Source organism: Astatotilapia calliptera, chromosome 5 (genome assembly GCF_900246225.1).
Source record: "Astatotilapia calliptera chromosome 5, fAstCal1.2, whole genome shotgun sequence".
NCBI classification, from domain to species: Eukaryota; Metazoa; Chordata; class Actinopteri; order Cichliformes; family Cichlidae; genus Astatotilapia; species Astatotilapia calliptera.
This window is the reverse complement of record NC_039306.1, coordinates 17,085,973-17,107,030: the sequence shown is the minus strand read 5'-3', so window position 1 is coordinate 17,107,030 and position 21,058 is coordinate 17,085,973. Positions and strand designations below refer to the sequence as shown.

General features: G+C 40.2%; 1 protein-coding gene across 3 annotated transcripts; it reads right to left on the bottom strand.

The window, feature by feature from the left end:
- Positions 1-653: 653 nt before the first annotated feature.
- LOC113022337 (coiled-coil domain-containing protein 30) lies at positions 654-20,251 on the bottom strand. 3 transcript variants are annotated; one of them, XM_026167629.1, is made up of 18 exons: positions 20,084-20,251; positions 15,994-16,167; positions 15,796-15,916; positions 15,342-15,553; positions 15,155-15,247; positions 14,593-14,758; positions 12,277-12,348; positions 10,946-11,061; positions 8,730-8,828; positions 7,138-7,236; positions 3,289-3,386; positions 3,064-3,184; positions 2,696-2,808; positions 2,360-2,501; positions 1,987-2,123; positions 1,797-1,914; positions 1,046-1,107; positions 654-954 (listed from the first exon to the last, which is right to left on the bottom strand). In XM_026167629.1, the coding sequence occupies exons 1-18, from the start codon at positions 20,096-20,098 to the stop codon at positions 735-737; spliced, it is 2,178 nt and encodes a 725-aa protein (XP_026023414.1). In that variant the 5' UTR covers positions 20,099-20,251; the 3' UTR covers positions 654-734. The 3 variants fall into 3 exon arrangements, with proteins under 3 accessions (XP_026023414.1, XP_026023415.1, XP_026023416.1); XM_026167630.1 differs by having other exon boundaries at positions 15,994-16,164; XM_026167631.1 differs by lacking the exon at positions 654-954 and having other exon boundaries at positions 1,797-1,900.
- Between the last annotated feature and the right edge of the window lie 807 nt (positions 20,252-21,058).

The window sequence follows — 21,058 nt, the reverse complement described above, 5'->3', positions numbered from 1 at the left end:
CAATTGGGCCGTTATTCTTGCACAATGCAAAAGTGGAACTGGTTTTGTGTAGCAAAGTGATTTTCCAAAGTGCACTTAAGAAACTCCAATCCAACCCCCCCCCCCAGAAATTTAGAGCATTTGATATGCTCCTGTTTTGTCTGATGCTGTTTATCTGATCACCAGTCCCTAAAATCTTTAAACTGTGCAGTAATTATGTTAGATACATTCATTTTAATTCTAGTGAACTGGAATTTTTTTTTTCCCCGTTTAATAGCAGGAACCATATCATCATTTAGGATTGATAGCACTTATAAGAGATAATGGCAGTTGGCATGAGCATGAAACCAGACTGTGGTTTTGGGGGAGGGGCTCAGAAGGGACTGGTGACGTCTCCTGGGTCAGGCAGATGCACTAATAAGAGATGAGAGACAAAGAGATGAGGGAAGGTAGGTGGGGAACTAAAAGAAGAACAAACTGCTTGTAGCTCAAGGGGTCAAATATACACAAATAATTGAAAGGGGAGTGTTATGAGATGTGGGCCTGCTCCAGAAATTCAGATAACTTATTTCCAATGTAAAACCTTGAAGTTTAAGATAGAGAACAAATGCAAAAATTGTCAATTTTGATGCGAAAGTCCACAAAATTTAGAAACTGATACAAATTCAGGCTGGTTTAATTTGATTGTTTTAATGAAATTCAAACCCAGTTTGTATCTTATTTATTAATTTAACTTACAAATAAAACAGAAAACTTCAGGAAGGCAGATTTTCAAGGCTGCTGAGGGCAGCCAGGGGACCTGAGCGGTTCAAGTGGTTTTTCTGTGTAGAGGTCAGGTTCAGGTAGCTCATATCTGCTGATTGACACACAATCTCAGACGCACGACTGTAACAAGTCCCATCTGTCTGCTTGGAGTGACCTCTAAGTGTACCATCCAACAAGGCCTGAGCTTCAGACTGCTCAGGTGAAATCACACTGTGGATGCAAAGTTAACAGACATTTAATTAGGTTTCATTGTTCCTAACAAATTAATTTGAGGCAAGTTCTGAATCACTGCTGGACCTACCTTGAAGACTGCTGAGGAAGAGACTTGAAAACTTGCTGGTCATCTGGCATTTTCTTAAGTTTCTAATCACACAAAACAAGCAGCAGATTAATATTAAATTCAAAAGATGGGCTTTATCTGTTAAGACCCAGGACACAGTCAGGCTGTATCAGTGTAGGTAATTCAGTGTCAAAGACTCAACAAATATTAAATTATGTTATGTTAGCATTTAACATGCTACAGACCTCAGTTAGCATGTTAAAGTTCATGACAGCACAATCAGAAAAAAGTGAATAAATGTGGCTTGTTTGAAGAGGCTCCCAGGAGAAAGCCTCTTGAATCAGAGCAAACCACACAATGGAACAATGTCCTTTGGAAAGACGAGACTAAAGTGATGTTTGACGAGAATGTCCAGTGCTGTTTGGCAAAAACCAAACACAACTCATCAGCACAAACACTTCATACCAACTGCCAAGCACGGTAATGGAGGGGTGAGGATTTGGGCTTGTAGTCACAGAGTCAATCATTAAATCGTTAAATTTTGATGAAAATTTAACGATCTAAGGCCAAAGTTGGCAGAGAGTGAATTTTTCTTTTTTACCAAGGTGTATTTACGCAACACCTTTGAGGCAGAGCCTAATTATAGGTTTAGGAATTTCTATTTTATTAGAAAGGCTCATAGATCATTCTTATGATAGCCAAATAAATGGAAAACATAAAACAACATGGAGCATGTGTATAAAATAAAAGCATAATTAAGCACGAGTGGTACCTCAGCAAAGTGAAGCAGCTCCGTCTTCTGCAGGCTGAACTCCAGGACAGCGAGCTGGTTGGACATTTGTGATATTTGGTTTCCGAGTTTCTTGTTTTCGAGCTCTAAAAGTTCCACCCTTAGGATCAGAACGAACATGAAGTCTGGATTGGATGACTTATCATTCAGTAAATTTCAGTAATTTCAGTACCTGCATTTGGATAAAGAAGCTTTTAGACAACTGTCCTTCTTCTTGTGCTCCTCCTCGTTTAGCTGTTGCAGTAGCTTCCTCCTCTCAGAGAGTAGTTTCTCATTTTCCACAGTTATGCTTATGACAAGCTCCTTCTCCTGAGCATGAAAAGGAAAAAAGAAACATTTACCACCTTCAGCTTTATATCAGCTCCTACAGTCCCCCTTGATGAACATTTACAAATTTGGCTTCATCACTGAACCAATAAGACAGCAAACAGAAGGACACAAGTAGCAGTTTTCTTTTTTCTTTTGGGGACATAAAATACAGACTAAGCAACTGTAAAAAGACTCAATGTTACTGCTCCACCTCAAACATCCAAGTGCAGACTCACCTTTGCTACTGAATGACAGCACAAGGACAATTCTCTCTCTAGACTTTTTATCTTCTCATCACGCCAGGTGGTTTCATCTTCAAATTTCTGTTTGGCTCGGCAAAGTTTGGCCTTGTGTTTTTGCTTCATCTCGTGGAATTTGCTGAAGGGACATGGTAAAAAAAATCAAATGCAAAAAGCTCATTTCATGATGGCAAAAGATGCCTACGTGTTACACTCTGCACAGCCGTTTTATTCCATTTAATTATAGTTGTCTCCTGTATGGATGAATGGACGTCTAATCATAATTACACGTCAAACTCATTGTATTTGTCACACTGATGTAAGTTAGGTTACCTTCGCTCTTCGTCAATGCAGTACAGGGTCTCGCAGATCTCGCTTTTAAGTGCCTCACACTCCTCTTGGGAGGACAGCAGAGTTTTCATTGCTTGTTGACAATTAATACACTCCTACAGTCCAAAATGAAAACATCAGCACAGACAGAATTTATTTTTATTTTTGGTGTTTACAGTTGGGGTTTTTGTGTTTGTTTTTGTTTGCCCAGAGCATTAAGTATCACCTTCTGCACATGTGAATTATTTATTTGCAGCTTTCTCTTTGAACTGAAAACATGAGCTAGGCAACTGTTATTTTTCCACTTTAGCACTATGACATGAAAGCAGGTTTAAATGTGTAAGCAGACCTGAGGAAATATGGGAAATTACCTTTTGTGGTCTGTTTTCTTCGCACTTTATCGTCTGTGGCTCTTCATCCGCTGTCACAAAGGAGTCATGTGACTGAGTGTTTACAAAAAGATAGGGATCTGCCTTTTTTTGTTTCAGCAGCCTTCAAACACAGACATGGACACACACTGAATATAAACCTTCATTCATGGGACTGTTTTATAGAAAATCCTGAGAGGTAGAAGGTCCAGGGATTGAATATCGTACATTTGATCCTGCAGGATGTCTTCACTGGTGTTGATATTTAGCACAAAGTTATCCACACTGGTTTGGGAACAGTCAACCTGCTGCTGAAGAGAATGTATCTAAACAGATGAGAAAAAAGATATAATGTATAATGTAACAGAAAAGGCTGTTTATTTTATTAAAAAATTATTGGGACTCATCTGAAAAAATTCTCCATGTTCTTCTAATGTCTCAATTCGTCACCAAAAGCCATCTCGTGAGCACTGACGCTATTTAAAAAAAAAAAAAAAAAAAAATCGGCAGGCAGGTCTGATTGCTCTTAATCAACTTACTCACCCTGTACTGGACACAAAAAGATTCAGGCCCCGAGAATAGTTGGCGACCACGTGGCAACCACTGGTTATCAGGCAAAAGAGAGTACTATCTGACCAGTTGCAGGTGGTTGCTGGCAATCACTGTGAAATGAACTGCTAAAGCCTCAGTTGGGGTGGCTGTAGCTCAGGTGGCAGAGCAGGTCAGCCACTAATCAGAAGGTCGGTGGTTCGATCCCAGGCTGGCTGCATGCCAAATATCCTTGGGCAAGATACGGCACCAAGATACTAACCCCATATTTGCCTACTGGTGGTGGTCAGAGGGCCCGGTGGCGCCTGTGTCCGGCAGCCTCGCCTCTGTCAGTGCGCCCCAGGGCAGCTGTGGCTACAACGTAGCTTGCTATCGCCAGTGTGTGAATGGGTGAATGACTGAATGTAGTGTAAAGCGCTTTGGGGTCCTTAAGGACTAGAAAAGCGCTATACAAATGCAGGCCATTTACCATTTATGCACACTTAAAAACTGGTCAGCAACGTCATTTGTCGTTGCTGATAAGTTGGCGAGCACTTGCTGGAAGTTGGTTGCTGTTGCCAGCATGAACATTGTTTGTGCTATATGGGATACAGTGCTGCACTGAAAACTTCTTTGTAACTGCAGGTTATCAGGGTCACCTGTGGTTTCTAAGACAGCCCATAACTACTCATGAAAAAGCAGGCAAACTTTTAATAGTGCAGCTCAAAACCTGTGATGGATACTGCTCAACCTTTTAAATGTGTTGGTTTGTAAAGCACAACTTTACTTTACTGGTTACTGGTTTGTCTTGCAACCAATTGCTTGGTGGTTAGGCAAGTGTTTGTAAACAAATTGGTGTCTTTCACAAAAACTATGGGTTACAGGCTGGTTGGGAAAAACCAGAGGCCTTGAGTAAGTCACAGTCCTGTTAACAGGGGTTCAGAATTCAGGGTTGTCACGTGGGTCATGCAGCTTTCATATAGTTCTCACAAGCGCTTAGCAGGTGGTTAAAATATGTGCTGATAACATACAGACATGTTTTTTACTTGAAGACTTGAAGACCTAGCTAAGGCTTTCAGATCTCTATGAAACTGTATTTATTCTGTCTTAGTTACCTAGGTCTTTCATCCCATTGAATGCATGTATGCGTACCTTTGTCTATAAAAATTTGTGTGTGTGTGTATGTATCTATGTATCACATTGTCCAGTAGGGATGGGTATCGAAAACCGGTTCTTGTTGAGAACCGGTTCCCACTGTTTCAATTCCTTGGAATTGTTTGCCATTTTTGCAAACGATTCCCTTATCGATTCCAGTCGCCCCGAATGACGTCACCACGTTGCGGAGCGTCATTTACCTGGCAGCAAACGCGGCGCCTAAGCGGCTTAAACACTCAAAAGTTTGGTCATACTTTACGAGAACAGATGACAGCAGGGCAACTTGCAATACTTGCAAGTAGATATTTCATAAAGGAGGAAACGCTACGAATATGCAAAAGCATTTGCTCACAAAACACGTGCGTTTTGTGAGCAAATGCTTCCGCTCCAGACTCGTGAAGCTCAACCCAGCAGCAGCGGTAATGTTTGCACGTCCTCTCCCGTTAATGTGGCAGGTAAATAATCAACTAACAGTGCATATTATGTTAGCGCAATCTGCCTTATTACAAAACCTGCCTTTACTGTGCATTTAGGTGACCATGATGAGAGAGACAGACAGAGTCTGGCTCAGATGCTGGCAGTTCTCGCTCCTTTTAGGCCTGGATAGATGAATGTCACCGAGCAGTGACTAAGTTTGTGGTAAAAGGCTTGCACCCATTTGCCACAGCAGATGCCCCCGATTTTCAGTAAGTGAATGTGTTTAATTGTAGTCAGGTACATTACTGGATATTCTTGTGTAATTGCTACAGAATCATTTATGTTGACGGGTAGTTTTTACATTTGTTTACAATACAGGTCTCCTGAGGTTGCTTAATCCACCTTGGTAGAGGTGTGTTTTCAGTCCCACCTATTTAGCAAGATTACTCAGAAAGATTACTCAACAACTGTCAGACAGAGCAAAGGAAGAAACACATTAAATTTTAGATTTTAGATCTCTCTATTTAAAACTGTGATAAGCAGTTCGTGGACGCACTTTTCACATGTCATTCAAATCATCCTTCTAATTGTAATTTAGTATATATTAAACCTGACAGCGACGAAAGAATTCAGCACTTCTCTGCTGAAACTCTGTATTATAAACAGCAAAGGTTTACCTGTCAAGGTGTGTTGTAGCGCTTAGGTGTGTTGAGGTAACAAACTGCAGGGTGTAGGCAGTACAAATAGTGTAAACAAAAGGCGGCCTTTAATAGCTGATATGCATAAAGTAACAAAAAATATGAAGGTTAAAAAAAAATCCCAAACTGATGATTTGTAACAAAATCACATATGGGAACTGGAGCTAAAGAAAGTCAAACACTAGACGGCAAACTATCTTGAAACATACTTGAAACATCTTGAAGCAATAGACTCAACTATATGAAAAGAAATCAAACTCTCTGTTAGAATAATACAAAAGAATCGAATCGGGAATCTAAAACTCAAACTACCAAATACAAGAATAAAGAATTCACTCATTAGATTAAAAAAAAAAGAAACCCAAAACTGAAATATAGACCTAAAGCTCAAACACCACATAAACCTTAAAGACCATGAGAGATCTTACTTCCTCCTCACAGTCAACATTTTTCTGTCATACTGGACATGACGCAATTAGTCAGCAACAGCTCCGAGAGGTTTTCTGACTCTTGCTGGGTGAAATCAGAAGCAAAGAAAGTCTTGTTTTCACAAATACACTACAGCTTGGAGAGCAACTGTTCAGTGTTAGACAGGTGTGTCACTTCCATGCAAATTACAGGCGACATATATACTTGTATACACTACGTACCTGTACTAAGTGTTTATATACTGAAATTACAATGTTAAGCATTTGACCCGTATGCTCAAATTGTTTGTGACCCATATATTTAGGTCAAGCATTATTTACATTTGTAAGAACACCTGTTGATGCACACAGGTTGTTTTGAGATTTAATAACTGGAAATAATGTGTAGGTTTGTGGCCTATTTTGAGCGCTTTGTGACATATGGTTGGTAGAAATAGGCCAATCTTTTTTTTTAAGTGTAAGGGTGGCATAACAGTCATTATTTTTGACTTCATGAACTGACCTCAGCCATAAGCCTGTGAAAATGAGCCCAAAAATGATTGATGATAAGGTCTGGGAAGAAAGCCCAGAAAGTTATACAAAGAGGGTGTTGAATGTCATAAGAAGCAAAGTTGTGTAAATTGATGCACTGATTAAAGTTAGACACATTTATTAGGTAACTGTTGTAAGATAACGATTCAGAGACAATTGGGGAAATAGATAGAGTTTAGTATTGGAATCAAATACCAGGTTTTCTGTCTTTGCCTTTGTGTGTCTCTGTGTGCTGTTTGTGCTTATGTGTTGTCTTCTGTTCATTGTGATGTTCTGTTTTGTTTGCATGACGGTTTTAACTTATTAATATATTTACTTACAGTTTCCTCTTTTTCCAAAAGGCTTCTCCTCTCTGCAGTGAGCTTTTCTTGCAAACGTCTGCAGGTCTTGTTGCTCTGTACCAGCTCTGCTGTTGGAGACTGAAAGAAGTACAAAATCAAACTTTACATTTTATTCAAGCGCATCAATATGAAGAACGTAAATAATGAAATCTTTCTTTCTAGCCAATCTGTACTGACTGTTGTGATGTTGGGCAGACATAATATTCAGGTATTTGTAAGCTTGTGTCACAGTCCTGTGTAGGTGACCCTGTATTTTGAGTTTTGTACTTTTATTTTTTATTTCATCATGGTTTATGACTGCTAGTGTTTTGGTGTCTGTTTTGTATGTCTAGTGCTCTAGTTGTTCTTTGGTCTGTGATTTCTAGTTCTTAGGTTTTGTTCCTGTGCCCCTCATGTGTAGTGTAGCTTTAGTTCTGTCTTCATGTCTATTTTCTTGTTCAGTGGTGTCTCATGTCGCAGTTGTTGTTGCTGTCCCTGTGCTCCGTACTTTCTCTGCTCAGCGTCAAGTCCATGCCTCTGTGCCTGCCGTGTGTTTCCTGTTTTTATTCTGATAGTCCCTGTCCTGTGTTCTGGTTTTGCGTCCCCTTGTCTCGTTACCTCTGATTACTCCCTGCTGTGCTCTCTTTCTGTGTCTCATTCCCTCATTACTCCGGTGTGTATTAAGCCCTCATCGAAAGTTCAGGTTGCTGTAGAGCACCTTCGGGATTTGGTGGAACAGGAAATTAGCATCAAATGTGCAGTCGACAAATCAGCATGAACTGTGCGATGCCTTAATTAGACAGCTATAACCAATTATAACTATTTCTAATTATATTTTATAATTTAACACATACTGAAATAGAATAACACAAACAGTGCGCAGGATTTTAACACATCCTCTCTTAGAGTGAAAGCAAAAGTGATATTAGTGAATTTTGAATAGCTGTTTTGGCTATTGAAGAAATGAGGTGACAGTTTTACAGCCATGTGTTTAAGTTCATGTTCTGATTTTTGTTATTTCAGGTACCTAAGTGTTCTCTATCTGTTCCTCCCCCTGCCTGTGTGTGTGATTCCTGTTGTGTCTCTACTCTTATTTTCTGTGCCGGGCTCCAGTGTGATTGTCCTCATTGTCTTCACTGTATTAATTACTTTCAGCTGATATATGTTGCCCACCTGTCTCCTACTGACTGACCAGCCATCTGTGCAAAGATAGTTCTGTTTTTCTCTCTGTCAAGCTGTGTTATGTTTGCCCAAGCGCTGCCTAACCTTTCTTTCACGAGCTCATGTTTGCCCTCGCTCCTTTTCCCAGTAGGCTTTTGTTCATTTTAGATTATTCAAACAGCAGTTAAAACTTTCCATGTCATACTCTCACTCCTGCATTGTGCATATGAGTCTCCTGCCAATGTAAACCCCAAATTTGCTGTTGCATTCTTAGTTGTGCATTTATGTAAGAGCAGTACCAAAAATAGCACAAGACCAGTTTAGAAGGTTTCAAAGCTAACTTCCTCCAAATGCTCCTGTCACTAAAATATGTATATATAGCATAAGAATGCAAAACCTTGAGTGAATACATCATGTTTAAACAGACTTACTTGAGTCATCTCTGTTGCTTGTTTGACTGGAACCTCTTTAGTTAGGAGCTCCTGTAAGGCTGCCTTCAACTGCTCTGCTTCTTCTTGCAGCGACACAACCTAAGACAAACACACATACAGTAGACAAGTTGTTATTTCACTATTCATTCATTCATGTTTGTGTTATTTGATGCTTAAATAATTAATTAGCCGATCTACAAAATAAAACACACACACACACAAACCAATCCTCACAGGGGCCTTTATGCTACATATATTTGCATAATGTCTGTTCTGCACATGCAGTTAACATGTAAGTGCATGTACCTCTCATGTACTTCATATTCAGCCGTGAATTAACAGCAAAGTCGAAATGCGAACTGAGAACTTTGCTATTTTGTTTTAATTTAACTAAATTTTGCTGCACAGAAAGTAACAGCAAATAAATCTAACACAGTTTCACAAAGATACAGTATTGCACAAAAGTCTTGCCCCAACCCTCATTTCATTATATTTTGCTTCAGAGAAGTGAGAGCTCCTTGTATTTATTAAAAAGTGGTCCTGAGCAATAGTTCTCCAGGTTTTCAGAAGGTCTTTCAAAGTTTTTCTTTAGACACTGGCTGCTTTTTCACTCATTTTCAATCCAGTCCTTCAACCTGATCCTTTTTCAGAGGAATGTTTTTTTGTTTGTTAAGCTGCTTAATGCTGACTTATGAATTAGTCAAATTCATAAGCACAAAAAATGCACCTAACTTACAGGATGAACCACTATTGTGCACACACATAACAGACAACCTGCTACTTTGTTCCTAGCAGCCTGCTGGAAAAACACATAATTTATTCCCATTTATTGCCATGTCTTTAATTGGCGAAAGAAAACATAGTTTGAAGGCATAAAATAGTATTTTTGCATTAACAAGGTGATTGTTGGTCAAATTGTTGGTGAACTCTTGTGTGGTATGTATGGAGAAGGTCAGGAGAGAGGTACAACAGTGAGTGTCTACAGCCATCTGTAAAACATGGTGGTGGTAAAAGACTGCTTCATATAAGGCCAAAGAGTGGTCATCCATCCATTCGCTTCCGCTTATCCTTTTCAGGGTTGCGGGGGGCATCGGAGCCTATCCCAGCTGTCTTAGTGCGAGAGTTAGGGTACACCTTGGACAGGTTGCCAGTCTGTCAAAGGGCTAATACACAGACAGGAGACAACCAATTGCACTTGCATTCACTCCCGCATTCACACCTATGGGGAATTTAGTGTTTCCAATTAACCTATCCCCACTAACTGCATGTCCTTGGACTGTGGGAGGAAGCCGGAGTACCCGGGGAGAATCCACGCAAACACGGGGAGAACATGCAAACTCCACACAGAAAGACCCTGGCCTGATGGTGGAATTGAACTCAGGACAGCAGGCAGCACAGTGGCACAGTGGTTAACACTGTTGCCTCACAGCAAGAAGGTCCTGCTCGTGTATACTTTTTCTTTATATGTATGTGTGCTTCTGTGACATGCTGCTCCTGGACATTCATAGCTGCTCTGTGTAGTTTGATGCGAGTATATGCTTGTACATAGGGGTACAGTTGTAAAGAGGAAGTATAGGATGTATCACTGCTGATTAAAAATAAATAAAAATTGAGTTTAAAAAAAAAACATGGTGGTGTTTGGTGGTTTAGAGCTGTATTAGAGCCACTGGTGTTGGAGATCTCGTCCAATTTGATGGAAGCATTAACGCAGAAAGCTACAGTCCAATTTTGATGCACCATATAGTGCCATCTGGAAAGAATCTGATTGGCAACACCTTCATTTCTCAGCCTGATAACAATCCCAAACACATTTCCAATGCAATAAGCGCACACTAGGATAGAGAAAAAACACAGTGAAACACAGTGCTCCCCAGAGACCTCAGCATTATTGAAGCAGTGTGGGATCATCTGGACAGAGAACAGAACAACAGGTAGCCGACATCCAAAGAAGAGCTTTAAATGTCCTTCACGAAGCCTGGAAAACTATTTCTGAAGACTACTTAAAGAAATTATAAGATGCCTTGAAGAAGCGGGTATAGGCTACGTTGAAGAATAAAGATGAATTTCACCTTGAATTTCAAGTTTGTTACAATTATTTTTGTCTTTTACACCGTATATACATGTATGTTTACACATTTCAATAAATTACTGCACCTGTTTCCCAAAATCTTCATTGTATGTTTTTGTAAATTACTTTATTCTAGCTGGTCTCTTACCATCTGCTTCAAAGAGGTTTTCTCAGCATCCAAGGAGCGAACCCTATTCCTCAAGGCTCTGATCTCGAGGTCCAGGCGATCATTTAGCTCTTTAGTCTTTCGCAGTTCCACCATTTCTTTAAAAAAACAAAAAAGTACTTATTAGATCAGCGGTCCCCAACCTTTTTTGCGCCATGGACCGGTTTATGTCAGACAATATTTTCATAGACCAGCTTTTAAGGTGTCGCGGATAAATACAACTAAATAAAACCAGTACTGGTACCAAATAAAAAGAAGATTTCTTCATAACACACAGGAACAGACCCAGGGAAACAGAGTTAACAATAAAAACAATTTAAAAAATAACGCTAAAAACCCTGAAAACCATGAATTTCACACCCGAGTCTCAACTCTTGCAGCCCAGTACCAAACGACTCACAGACCTGTACCAGTCTGTGGCCCAGGGCTTGGGGACCGCTGCATTAGATGATGATAATGATGATAATAATAATAATACAACATGCTATCACTGTTATCGTTTTTATTTTACTTTAAACACTTTGAAGGTCTACTTAATAAATGCGATTAAAAGATTCATTTCTATTTTTTAAAGACTGTACTACCTGCTGTACTCCACATTTCTGAAGCTAAAATAATGCTCCAGCAGTTTAAATTTATTGGGCCAAGTCTATTATACAAAACACTGATGGCCACCAGCGCTACCCCTCAGCATACTAGTAGATGCATCTATGTTGTAAATGGAAAAATCCTAAGTCACTTCCTTCTCGAGTTATCGTGTTCGCAAGATTTTCAGAATACTTAAAATCTGAACTTGAACTTATCTGAGATTTTTAGGAGATACACGCGAGGCATGAATCTGAATACCCTAACTCGGGTTTCAATGCCACCTGCCCACCTGGCAGGATGACAACAATACCCCATCAGGCTTTTACAGGTGAGGGGTTAATAAAAGCTGTTTCCTTGCTGATCTGCGGTGGAGGGAAAACTAAAAGAAGGGGTTTTATTCCAGTTCATGAATCTGAACTGTATGGGGCGTGTAAACCTGCTTTTGTCTTCGTTTCACAATTAGTTCTTTGAAAACTGTTGTTTAGAATGCAATTTCTTGGTAGTGGCGAGGTGTGTTGTTGGCTCAGCTGCAGCGGATGTGCGGCGCAGTTTCAGGGGAAATGTGTGGAGTAAGCTGGAGCACGGATGAATGCTGAATGACATTTCACCAAAGAGCCACTATAAAGCTATTATAACAACCAAAGTGAATCACAAACTGTGTCTGGCTATCTGTTGGGAATCCGTAGTGGCAATTTTGTGCTGAAAACATGCAAAACAATTCTCACCATATTTCTTCAGCTTTTCTACCTCCTGCCGGAGCTGCTCCACCTCCTGCTGTGCTGATTGCAACTCAGGCTCTGAAAAACAACATAAGCTAGAGTAAGCACACACTTCTCTGAACAAAGTTGCTGGTTAAGTTTTGTTACAGGGGTGTAAAACTTCGGTTTTATTTGAAGAGTATGCTTATGTGTTATACAAACAAGGCTAAAAATCGGTTCCAGATTTAGCTAAATGTGGCATTTTCTTTTCAAGCAGTCATGGCTGATTATTTTACACTAAACGAAAATAGGACTGAACTTTGAGGTTGCATGCTTTCTACTAGTTTCATTTGACATACATATGTATTCAGAGTCAAATAAAACAAATCCATCTTGAACTGTACACTACAGAATAACAAGAGAACAGATCTAACCTGGCCATGAAATAGCCTGTTAGCCAAATGTCTAGTTACTTTTGAGCCTATGAAAATCTTGTAGATAAGTTATAACTGCATTTGGAAATGGGCGATTTATTGATTGATGTATTTCTTTCTTCTTCTTTTTTATGATGATGATGTGCGTTGAATGACCCTCTCCTTGTACGTGTATATTTTCTCTTTTATCCCAGGAGAGGCTCTAATGTGAATGAAATAAAGAATTATTAATTTTTCTTCAAATAATGCTTTGCTTGTGTATTGTTAGTGCAATTATTTCCCAGAGAGAGTATTTTTTAATAATTTGTTACATTACTTTTACATGAGATGAGCTGTCACATACTGTAATTACCAGTAAACAATCAAGCTTAGACTACACCTCCCCACGTGACAGAAACTCTATCCTGATGAGGAACATATAAGATCTTCTTTTTAGTGTTTAATCATTAACACAAAGTCGAGAACAATGCCAGTGAATCTTGTGAATTGTGGACGGATGGACAGACAGACAAAGGATGATGAACCTATCACCTTGCCATAAATTTACTGGTCCTTCAGCAGGATGAGCAAAAATCCAGCCCAAAAAGCATTTCACAAAGAAATGTCTGTGAAGGTTCTCAGTCATCCAGGTCATTGTAGTCTAAGGAGCCTGGAAAGAAAGGCATCTGGACTTCTTTAAGTTTCCTTGAAGACGTTTCACCTCTCATCCAAGAAGCTTCTTCAGTTCAAAGAGCAATTGGTGGAAAAATCCTAAGTCACTTCCTTCTCGAGTTATCGTGTTCGCAAGATTTTCAGAATACTTAAAATCTGAACTTGAACTTATCTGAGATTTTTAGGAGATACACGCGAGGCATGAATCTGCGGGTGAAGCTGGTTCTGTTTTCCAAGGAGCTTGTAGTCATTTTCTGTGGTTTGAAAGACGAGTGAAAGAAGCCATCTATGTCCACTGTGAACGACCATCTTTGAACAGAGGCGGGGGTTTATGAGACCAACTGTCTGCCATCTATAAACCAGTTTTTAGATCCCTTCCCAGACGCCTTAATGCCCACTCACATCCTGGGACATTTGACCTCAGTAAATCACATGATAGGGTGTGAAAATGGGTTCACCCGAAACCTTGGCTGATTGTGAACCACACCTGTTTTCACACCTTGGCTGATGTGATTAGGTAGAGGACACTCCCATAGGGCTTAAAATCTGGGACTCTCCACCATTTGCTCTTAGAACTGAAGTGAAGACACTTCTCGGATGAGAGGTGAAACATCTTCAAGGAAACTTTAAAAAGTACGGACGCTTTCTTTCCAAATTCCTTAGACTTCACAAAGAAATGCTCAGCCACAATTTCTCCACTGTAGAAAGAGGCGTGGGTGGAAACGGAGGCTGTAATGCTGCATGCCTGACTGCTTATCACGCCTTTGTTACCTTAGTATTTTTCCTCTACCATACACACAAGCTGAAGCCAGCAAACTATAGTGTAAGTGTGCAAGTAAAAACATGGTTTTTTTTGTCTGTTTGTTTCTAATCCCCCGTCTTGCAGATGCCTAAGGATGGCATGTAATGCAACTAACAAGATAGCTGCTTGATTTGCAATTTAGTACGGTAATTCTGAAGATTACCTGTGACTAAATTAACTATACTTAGGAGTGTGCTATACCAAACAAGGTGGTACTGCAAGGACAACATAATCACCTCAGGATTAAGTCAAAGTGAACGTCTATTCCAAATTCAAAGAAATTACCTCAGTGCATTATTGCAAAATGTCCATGAATGGGAGGGACCAAATGCCTCCAGGAAAAGCTGCATTTAGCATATCCATATAAACACAGAGACAATTGTGATGGCAAGCCACCATGAGAAATCAGTTTAAGAATGACAGCCTCTTTATAAATTGTTGATTAATATCTCTCACCATATGCTCTCTGGGTCAAATGAGCAGACTCCAGCTCATCAGTCAAACGCCGGATCTCATTGTGTGCCACTGCCAGCCGGCGGGAGCCCTCCTCCAGGTCCCGCTCCAGCCGGGAGCACTCTCTTCCCAAACTACTTTCCTGGCCAGCCAAAAATCTGGCCTCAGCCTGCGAATACAACACGCATCAACTTACTGCATGTCCAATACAGCAATAACTGACAAGCTCTAAAAGGAAGTAAGCAGGAGCAGGAACATATAGCGTAAATGTTTAAAGGTCCATGCAAGAACTGGACACCTTGAGAAGTGCAGTGGGTCAAGATGCATCAGTCGGGTAGTATCTTGAAATTCTTCTGCCATGCAAATTTCCTAACCTGTGCTCAGAACAGAGCTAAATAACACTGGAACAGAAAATAAGAGTTTGTAGTTAATGTGGCGAGTGGCTAACGTGCAAGATCTTTATGTTTACACATTATACAAAAACTAAAGTCAGCATCAGTTCCTGAGAGCAATCTTAGTGTTTGTTAGTATTTAAAGGAGATGAGCGAACTAACGACATACATACAGGAATAAAAGTATGTTTGTTCTGTGAAGACTTGAGTCCAAAGAGTTTTTTCCATGCGCTCTGCCCATGACGTGGTGCCCCCTTGTGGGCAGCCTGTGGAATAACATTTGAAGACAGCGTCACAGACTAGGAAAACAATATGCATGTTGGCCATATGAGACTGAATTTGTGATGTTCTTCCTCTAACCTGGGATACGCCGGTGCTCTTCACTTGTGCTCCTGTCCCCATATGGTTGGCTGTGTTTCCATCACCCGTCAACTTGTCTGTAAGCTCGCTTGTCTCAAGCAGGGAAGCCCTCTCCACCAGGAGGTACGCCACCTGCTCACTGGGGCTGCTGTGAATCAACTCTGTGAGACCCTGCTGGTACAGCATTTTAGCCACCTCGCTTATCTGGGCATCTGACAGAGGAAATCGGTGAGGGGAGTTGATTACTCACGAAACTTGTGGGTAATCAAGTAAATAGAGCATGTTTAGGATGCTAAAAGAATAAGAAAGTAGAGTCCTTTAGTGTATGAGACTAAAACATCTCTGTCTTTAGAAATTTATGGGTATATACCATCCAATAATGAGGAAACACTACATTAATTCTGCTCTTGAGTTACTGTAATCTGTATATTGTGTAGGTAAGAATTTTTCACACCTTGAAGTGATATTAGGCGCCGCAGCTGCTCCTTAAGGTGATCATTCTCATCTTGTATCTCCTGAGCCAAAACATTTTTGTGCTCCGTGAAGAATCTGATCTGCTCCAGCGACTTGCGTACCTTACGCACAGAAAGGACAGATAACAGACTTTCTCTCTTATCGTCACATTCTGATATCTTCAGAGGGGATACCTTACCTCCGCCATTTCTGCTAAGTGCTGAGAGCGGTGGGTTTCCAGGTCTCTGGTCACTTTGCTGAGGCGGCTCGTCGTGCGCTGAAGAGCGCGCCATAGCAAACACAGCTGAGCTTCCTTTGAGGAGTCAGGAGGAAGACCTTCCTCTTTACACCAAGCAGAGATCTCCTCCAGCTGCTTTTGGTGACAGTGAAGGCAACATGTGGCTGAAAACTCAAAACCAATAACACCACGTTCTGGGAGATTTTTACTGTTTCCTGCTTCTTGAATTACTTAAAGATAAATTAAGTATATGATAAGTTATTTTTTTAAAAGTCATTTTTCAGCCTGAGGATTGATGCTACAAGCTGCAGAGCAAAAACACTGCAACAAACGAATGAAGTTTGGAAGCAGACGCTTATGCTCCAACACAAGACCAACTTCATTGTGCATCACTAAAGCCTGATTTAGACTTCAACACAACATAACCTCTGCGAGTGTCCAACTTCACTGCCTGCATTTATGCTTATTATGGACACATTGTAGGCAGTGGTGGTCCTAGCCTGTTTTGCTCCCCGGGCAAACACTCCCTCTGGCGCAGAGGATTGTACATTAACATAAAACTGTTGTCGAAATTCACCAGAGAAACACACACACACACACACACACACACACACACACACACGAAGAGGGAGAGAGTATGCATTGTATGCAAACAGCTACCAAACAGCCATCATAATTCGTCATACAATGAGAACAGGACAAATCAACAACTGACAATGACTAATTAATATTAAAATCTGTAACACAATGTATTGTTTGGAGTTTAGTCTGTTACTGTTACTATTTTTACCATTTCTTTTTGGAGCAACTGTAACCCACATAATTTCCTTAGGGATTAATAAAGTATTCTGATTGTTTCAGGATGACTTGCCTTTATCCAATGACACATATGCTTACTTGTATCTATCGAAAAAACATTGGTGCAAATTATAAATCTGTATCATAATGTCTGTCCAGCCAGCCAGAGAATCCCCCCGCCCTCTCCTCCCTGTGCCGCAAGCAGCAGGCGCACCTCGCAAACGGAGGGCGCCCTTACTCCCAGCAAATGGCCGATAGAAAACCAATCGGTGCCTATGCCATTCCCAGTATGCGCTGGCATGACGTCGGGGCAGCATGAGTACCAGCAATTTTTTTTTTTTTTGCAGATGCTTGTGATCCATTAATCTCAACAACATTGCTTCAGTTCTGTGAGGTCTGCAGGATGTGAGTGAAGTTGGCCCCCCCACCTTCTTCAAATCTAACAAAAGTGGTATCAAACGTTTGTGCTACGTTTGTGCCGGTTTGTGCTGCTTCTGTTTTGAAGATATTAATGAAAATGTAAAGGTCAAACCCCCCTCCCCCCCACACACACACACATTAATGGAATCAAACAAAATTGATGTGAAACGTTTGTGCTGGTTTCCATCTGTCACGGCAGGTTAAGCCAATGTGTTTGGAAACAGGACCCAAAAGCAGATACTGTAGGAGACAGCCCACTCAGCCCTCACACATCTGGACACTATAGACTCATACTTTAGGATGCCGTTCATAGACTTCAGTTCAGCTTTCAACACCATCATTCACAAACTAGATCTGCAGAATCAACCTTTTGGGATTTATTTGCCTGGATGATTAAGCACGCATCAGGACATTATTTTATGAATATCTTTAAAATGATAGCAGCACAAACGTAGCACAAACATTTGATACCACTTTTGTTAGATTTGAAGAAGGTGGGGGGCCAACTTCACTCACATGTGCTCGAGATCATTGTCCTGTTTTATGATCCACCTGAATACAAACTTTAATGGACAGATGTCCTCTGTCAAGTCTCTGCTGTGTGGCAGGTAGGAATTGAACCAAAAGTGCATGTACTGTAAGATAAGGTTTAAAACTCAAAACAGCTTTATTTTCGACGCCTTGCAAAAATGACAAACTAAACAAATTCATGAGCTAATTATCAGGCAACAGGTGGAAGGGCAGCTGACACTAATCACGGCTAAATGAGACAAGGGAAGCAAAACTGAACATAACGTGCACAGGGTACCAAAACAAAAACAGGAAGTAACAGAACATGAGAACAAAAACATAGGCTTGACTCTGAGACAGAAAGGTAAACGAATATAGAGACCCAGACAAAGACATGAGAACTGACAAGAACAGCAGATAAACATGGAGACATGACTGACACTGAGACCCCCACAAAGACACAACAGCTTGATGCAGAAAGAAGACAAAACACAGAAAATATAGAAGTCGTGCAGAAGATGAAACATAGATGAGACTGGGACAGAGTGGACACAGAAGGGAACTAACATCATAACCAGCAACCAGGACTAGAGACACAGAAACTCAGAAAGACAAATAATTAAACTAAATATCATATAGAGACTAGAAGATAAATAACATCACATGTCCAAAAGAATCTGATTTTATTTTATTTTTTTAAATCAGACACAGGGGCCGTGACAGCCTCACACTTGACTTTAAAATACACTGGTATACATGCTGACTGGTCCTGTGGCTGCAAAACAAGTCAAATCATCAACCGTCCACCACTGTTAGTATATCCATGACACATTAAAGAACAAGGCTGGCAGAAGGAGAAAGAGAAAGATTTCAAAGACATTGAAAACTAATGAGAGATGTGTCTACAGACCTCAGAATAACTGCCAAGACACTCATAAATGATTTAGCCATGTCAGGAATTACTGTTCAAAAGAAGACAATCAATTTAACCCTGCACAGGAATAATCCACCAGGTCACTGATTAAGAAAAACTCCACTTCTGCAGGAGAGACACTTTCAAATCAGACTAAAATAAGTAAGGACAACCTGGAGAAAGATTATGCAAGCATGTCCTTTGGGCAGACGGGACAAAGCTACAGCTCTCTGGGCACCGTGACACTGCTTATGTTTAGAGAAAGAAGGGAGTCAGAAGGAAGCAATACCATCTTCATGGTGAAACACGGTGGTGGGACTATTATGCTGTGATGATGCTGGAATTTTTTTCTGTATTTTATTCATCTTTAGGCATGAAAAGCTTAATAAAAATACTTGAGAAAAAAAAATCTGAATCCTGATTCTTTTTTATTCATGATGTTTTTGTCATAATTTATGCATGATAGGGTTAAATAACAATAATTACAGTTACACACTACATACATCTATAGTAACATTAAACGACCAGTGGGTGGGTGGGTATGGAGTGATACGTCAGTGTCCAATGTAGTGGTTTATGTGCAAGTATACCATCAACACTGACACAAATGCAAGATAACAACCTTTGAATACCTCTCCACTGTAGTGACCACTATCCGTGAAAGGGTTAAGTATCCATTATGTATCCATGTAAAGATTAACTTTGAGATTAAAAATTTCTTATTCAAGAGAGTTATAACATAAAAGTTCTATAACTAAAAAAGTGCTATAATCTAATTGTAGAAAAAAACATACAACCAATTCGTAAAGCGCGTTGATGTCTATTTACCAACATTAACAACGATATTAGACCTAAAACAAAAAAATTGAGCCCTTACTGTCGTTCATACTTTCATTTAAAAAAAGACTGATGACACAAACCGCTAAGCGGAAACACTCAAGAATAAGAACAAAGTTTTGAAGCAATGAGACACATTTTTATCAGTAATCGTTGTAGCTGTAAGCTTTCTGTGCTGTGGTTACACCTATTACATAAACGTCTGTTTCATCCTGTGCAGACAACTGGCATTAAACGGAGTGTCTAGGCTGAACCGCATTTTCTTCCTCGCTGTTTCTGTAGTTCAAAAACCTGACATAACTTAACATTACCACAAAAAATAACTAACTTAGAATGCATGCGCGTTAGTAGCTCAGTCTAAACCTCTTTCAGACACTCATGTTGAGTATTTTCTGAAAGGAAGCTGTTTTAAACGATTGATAAAGTATGTACGACTTCTATATTTGGTGTCTGCAGTTATATGGAAACGTCCTAATAAGTTGGTGATATTTTATTTTCTGTTGTAATGTAAAGTCGCAGGTTTTCGCTAGCTAGCCATGTAGTGTAGTCGCTGCGCAGAAAAGTTAACGATACCTCTTGTTGATCCATTTGTCCTTAGGTGAAGGAAAACAATTAAAAAAAATCCCAGTCTCACGTTTTAGCTCTCATTTCACCGCGGCCAAGCGAGCCGTCATTTGTGAGCCGCGGTCTAGCCAGCCGCCTCTTATCCGCTGCATAAATTGTGTGCGCTTCTACACTAAACTTTACGGCAGCGCCTGTTCTCCTTCATTCCTGGTCGCAAACTTAGAACCGCGTACACATACACGTGCGCGTGCGTTCACAAATACACGCGCGCGCACACATTGCATCGGGTGATAGTTGAAGTCAAACTTTCAACACAATCCTCCTCTGGGCCACGTCTGGGCCAAGTTTAATTTCTATCAGCTGCAATATTCCACAAAAATTAAAGGACAGTTATGCTCAAATTCAGTACAGTCAATGCAAAACAGTCACATCATATTCAAAATCATCCTTGATGGCTGATTTCAAAACATATTCCTCCACTGTACCTCTGGGCCAAGTTTCATCTGAAACCGTTTTCATACTCCTAAGAAATTAAAGTACAAGTCTGCTCAAATTTAAAAACTTTAAAGGAATGTGATAACGTAATGTAAGAATTTCTTAACTATTGTTCTTTAGTTTGGCTTTTTGTATATTAGAATGGTTGAGACACATTAAAAAAATGCTGGGTTATTATCTTAACTCAAATACTGGGTAAAAGTCGTTCGTAAGTTGGGTTGGTGTGACCAAATATTATTCAAAAGTTATGAATCAGGAGTTGGGTTGGTGATGTGCCGAGTTCTTCAATTCACTCCACAGCTTGACTCTGTCGGGTCATAGGTTTGGTAGCTTTGATCAAATACTGGGTCAAAACTTTACCCAATTGTTTGGGTTGAAGACAAGCCTCAGAAGAAGCCACATAAGTTTTCACAAACTGCAATTTTCAACTAGACTGTGACCTGATCACATATCACTGGACTTCTCCACTACTAAGAAATAAAACATGGT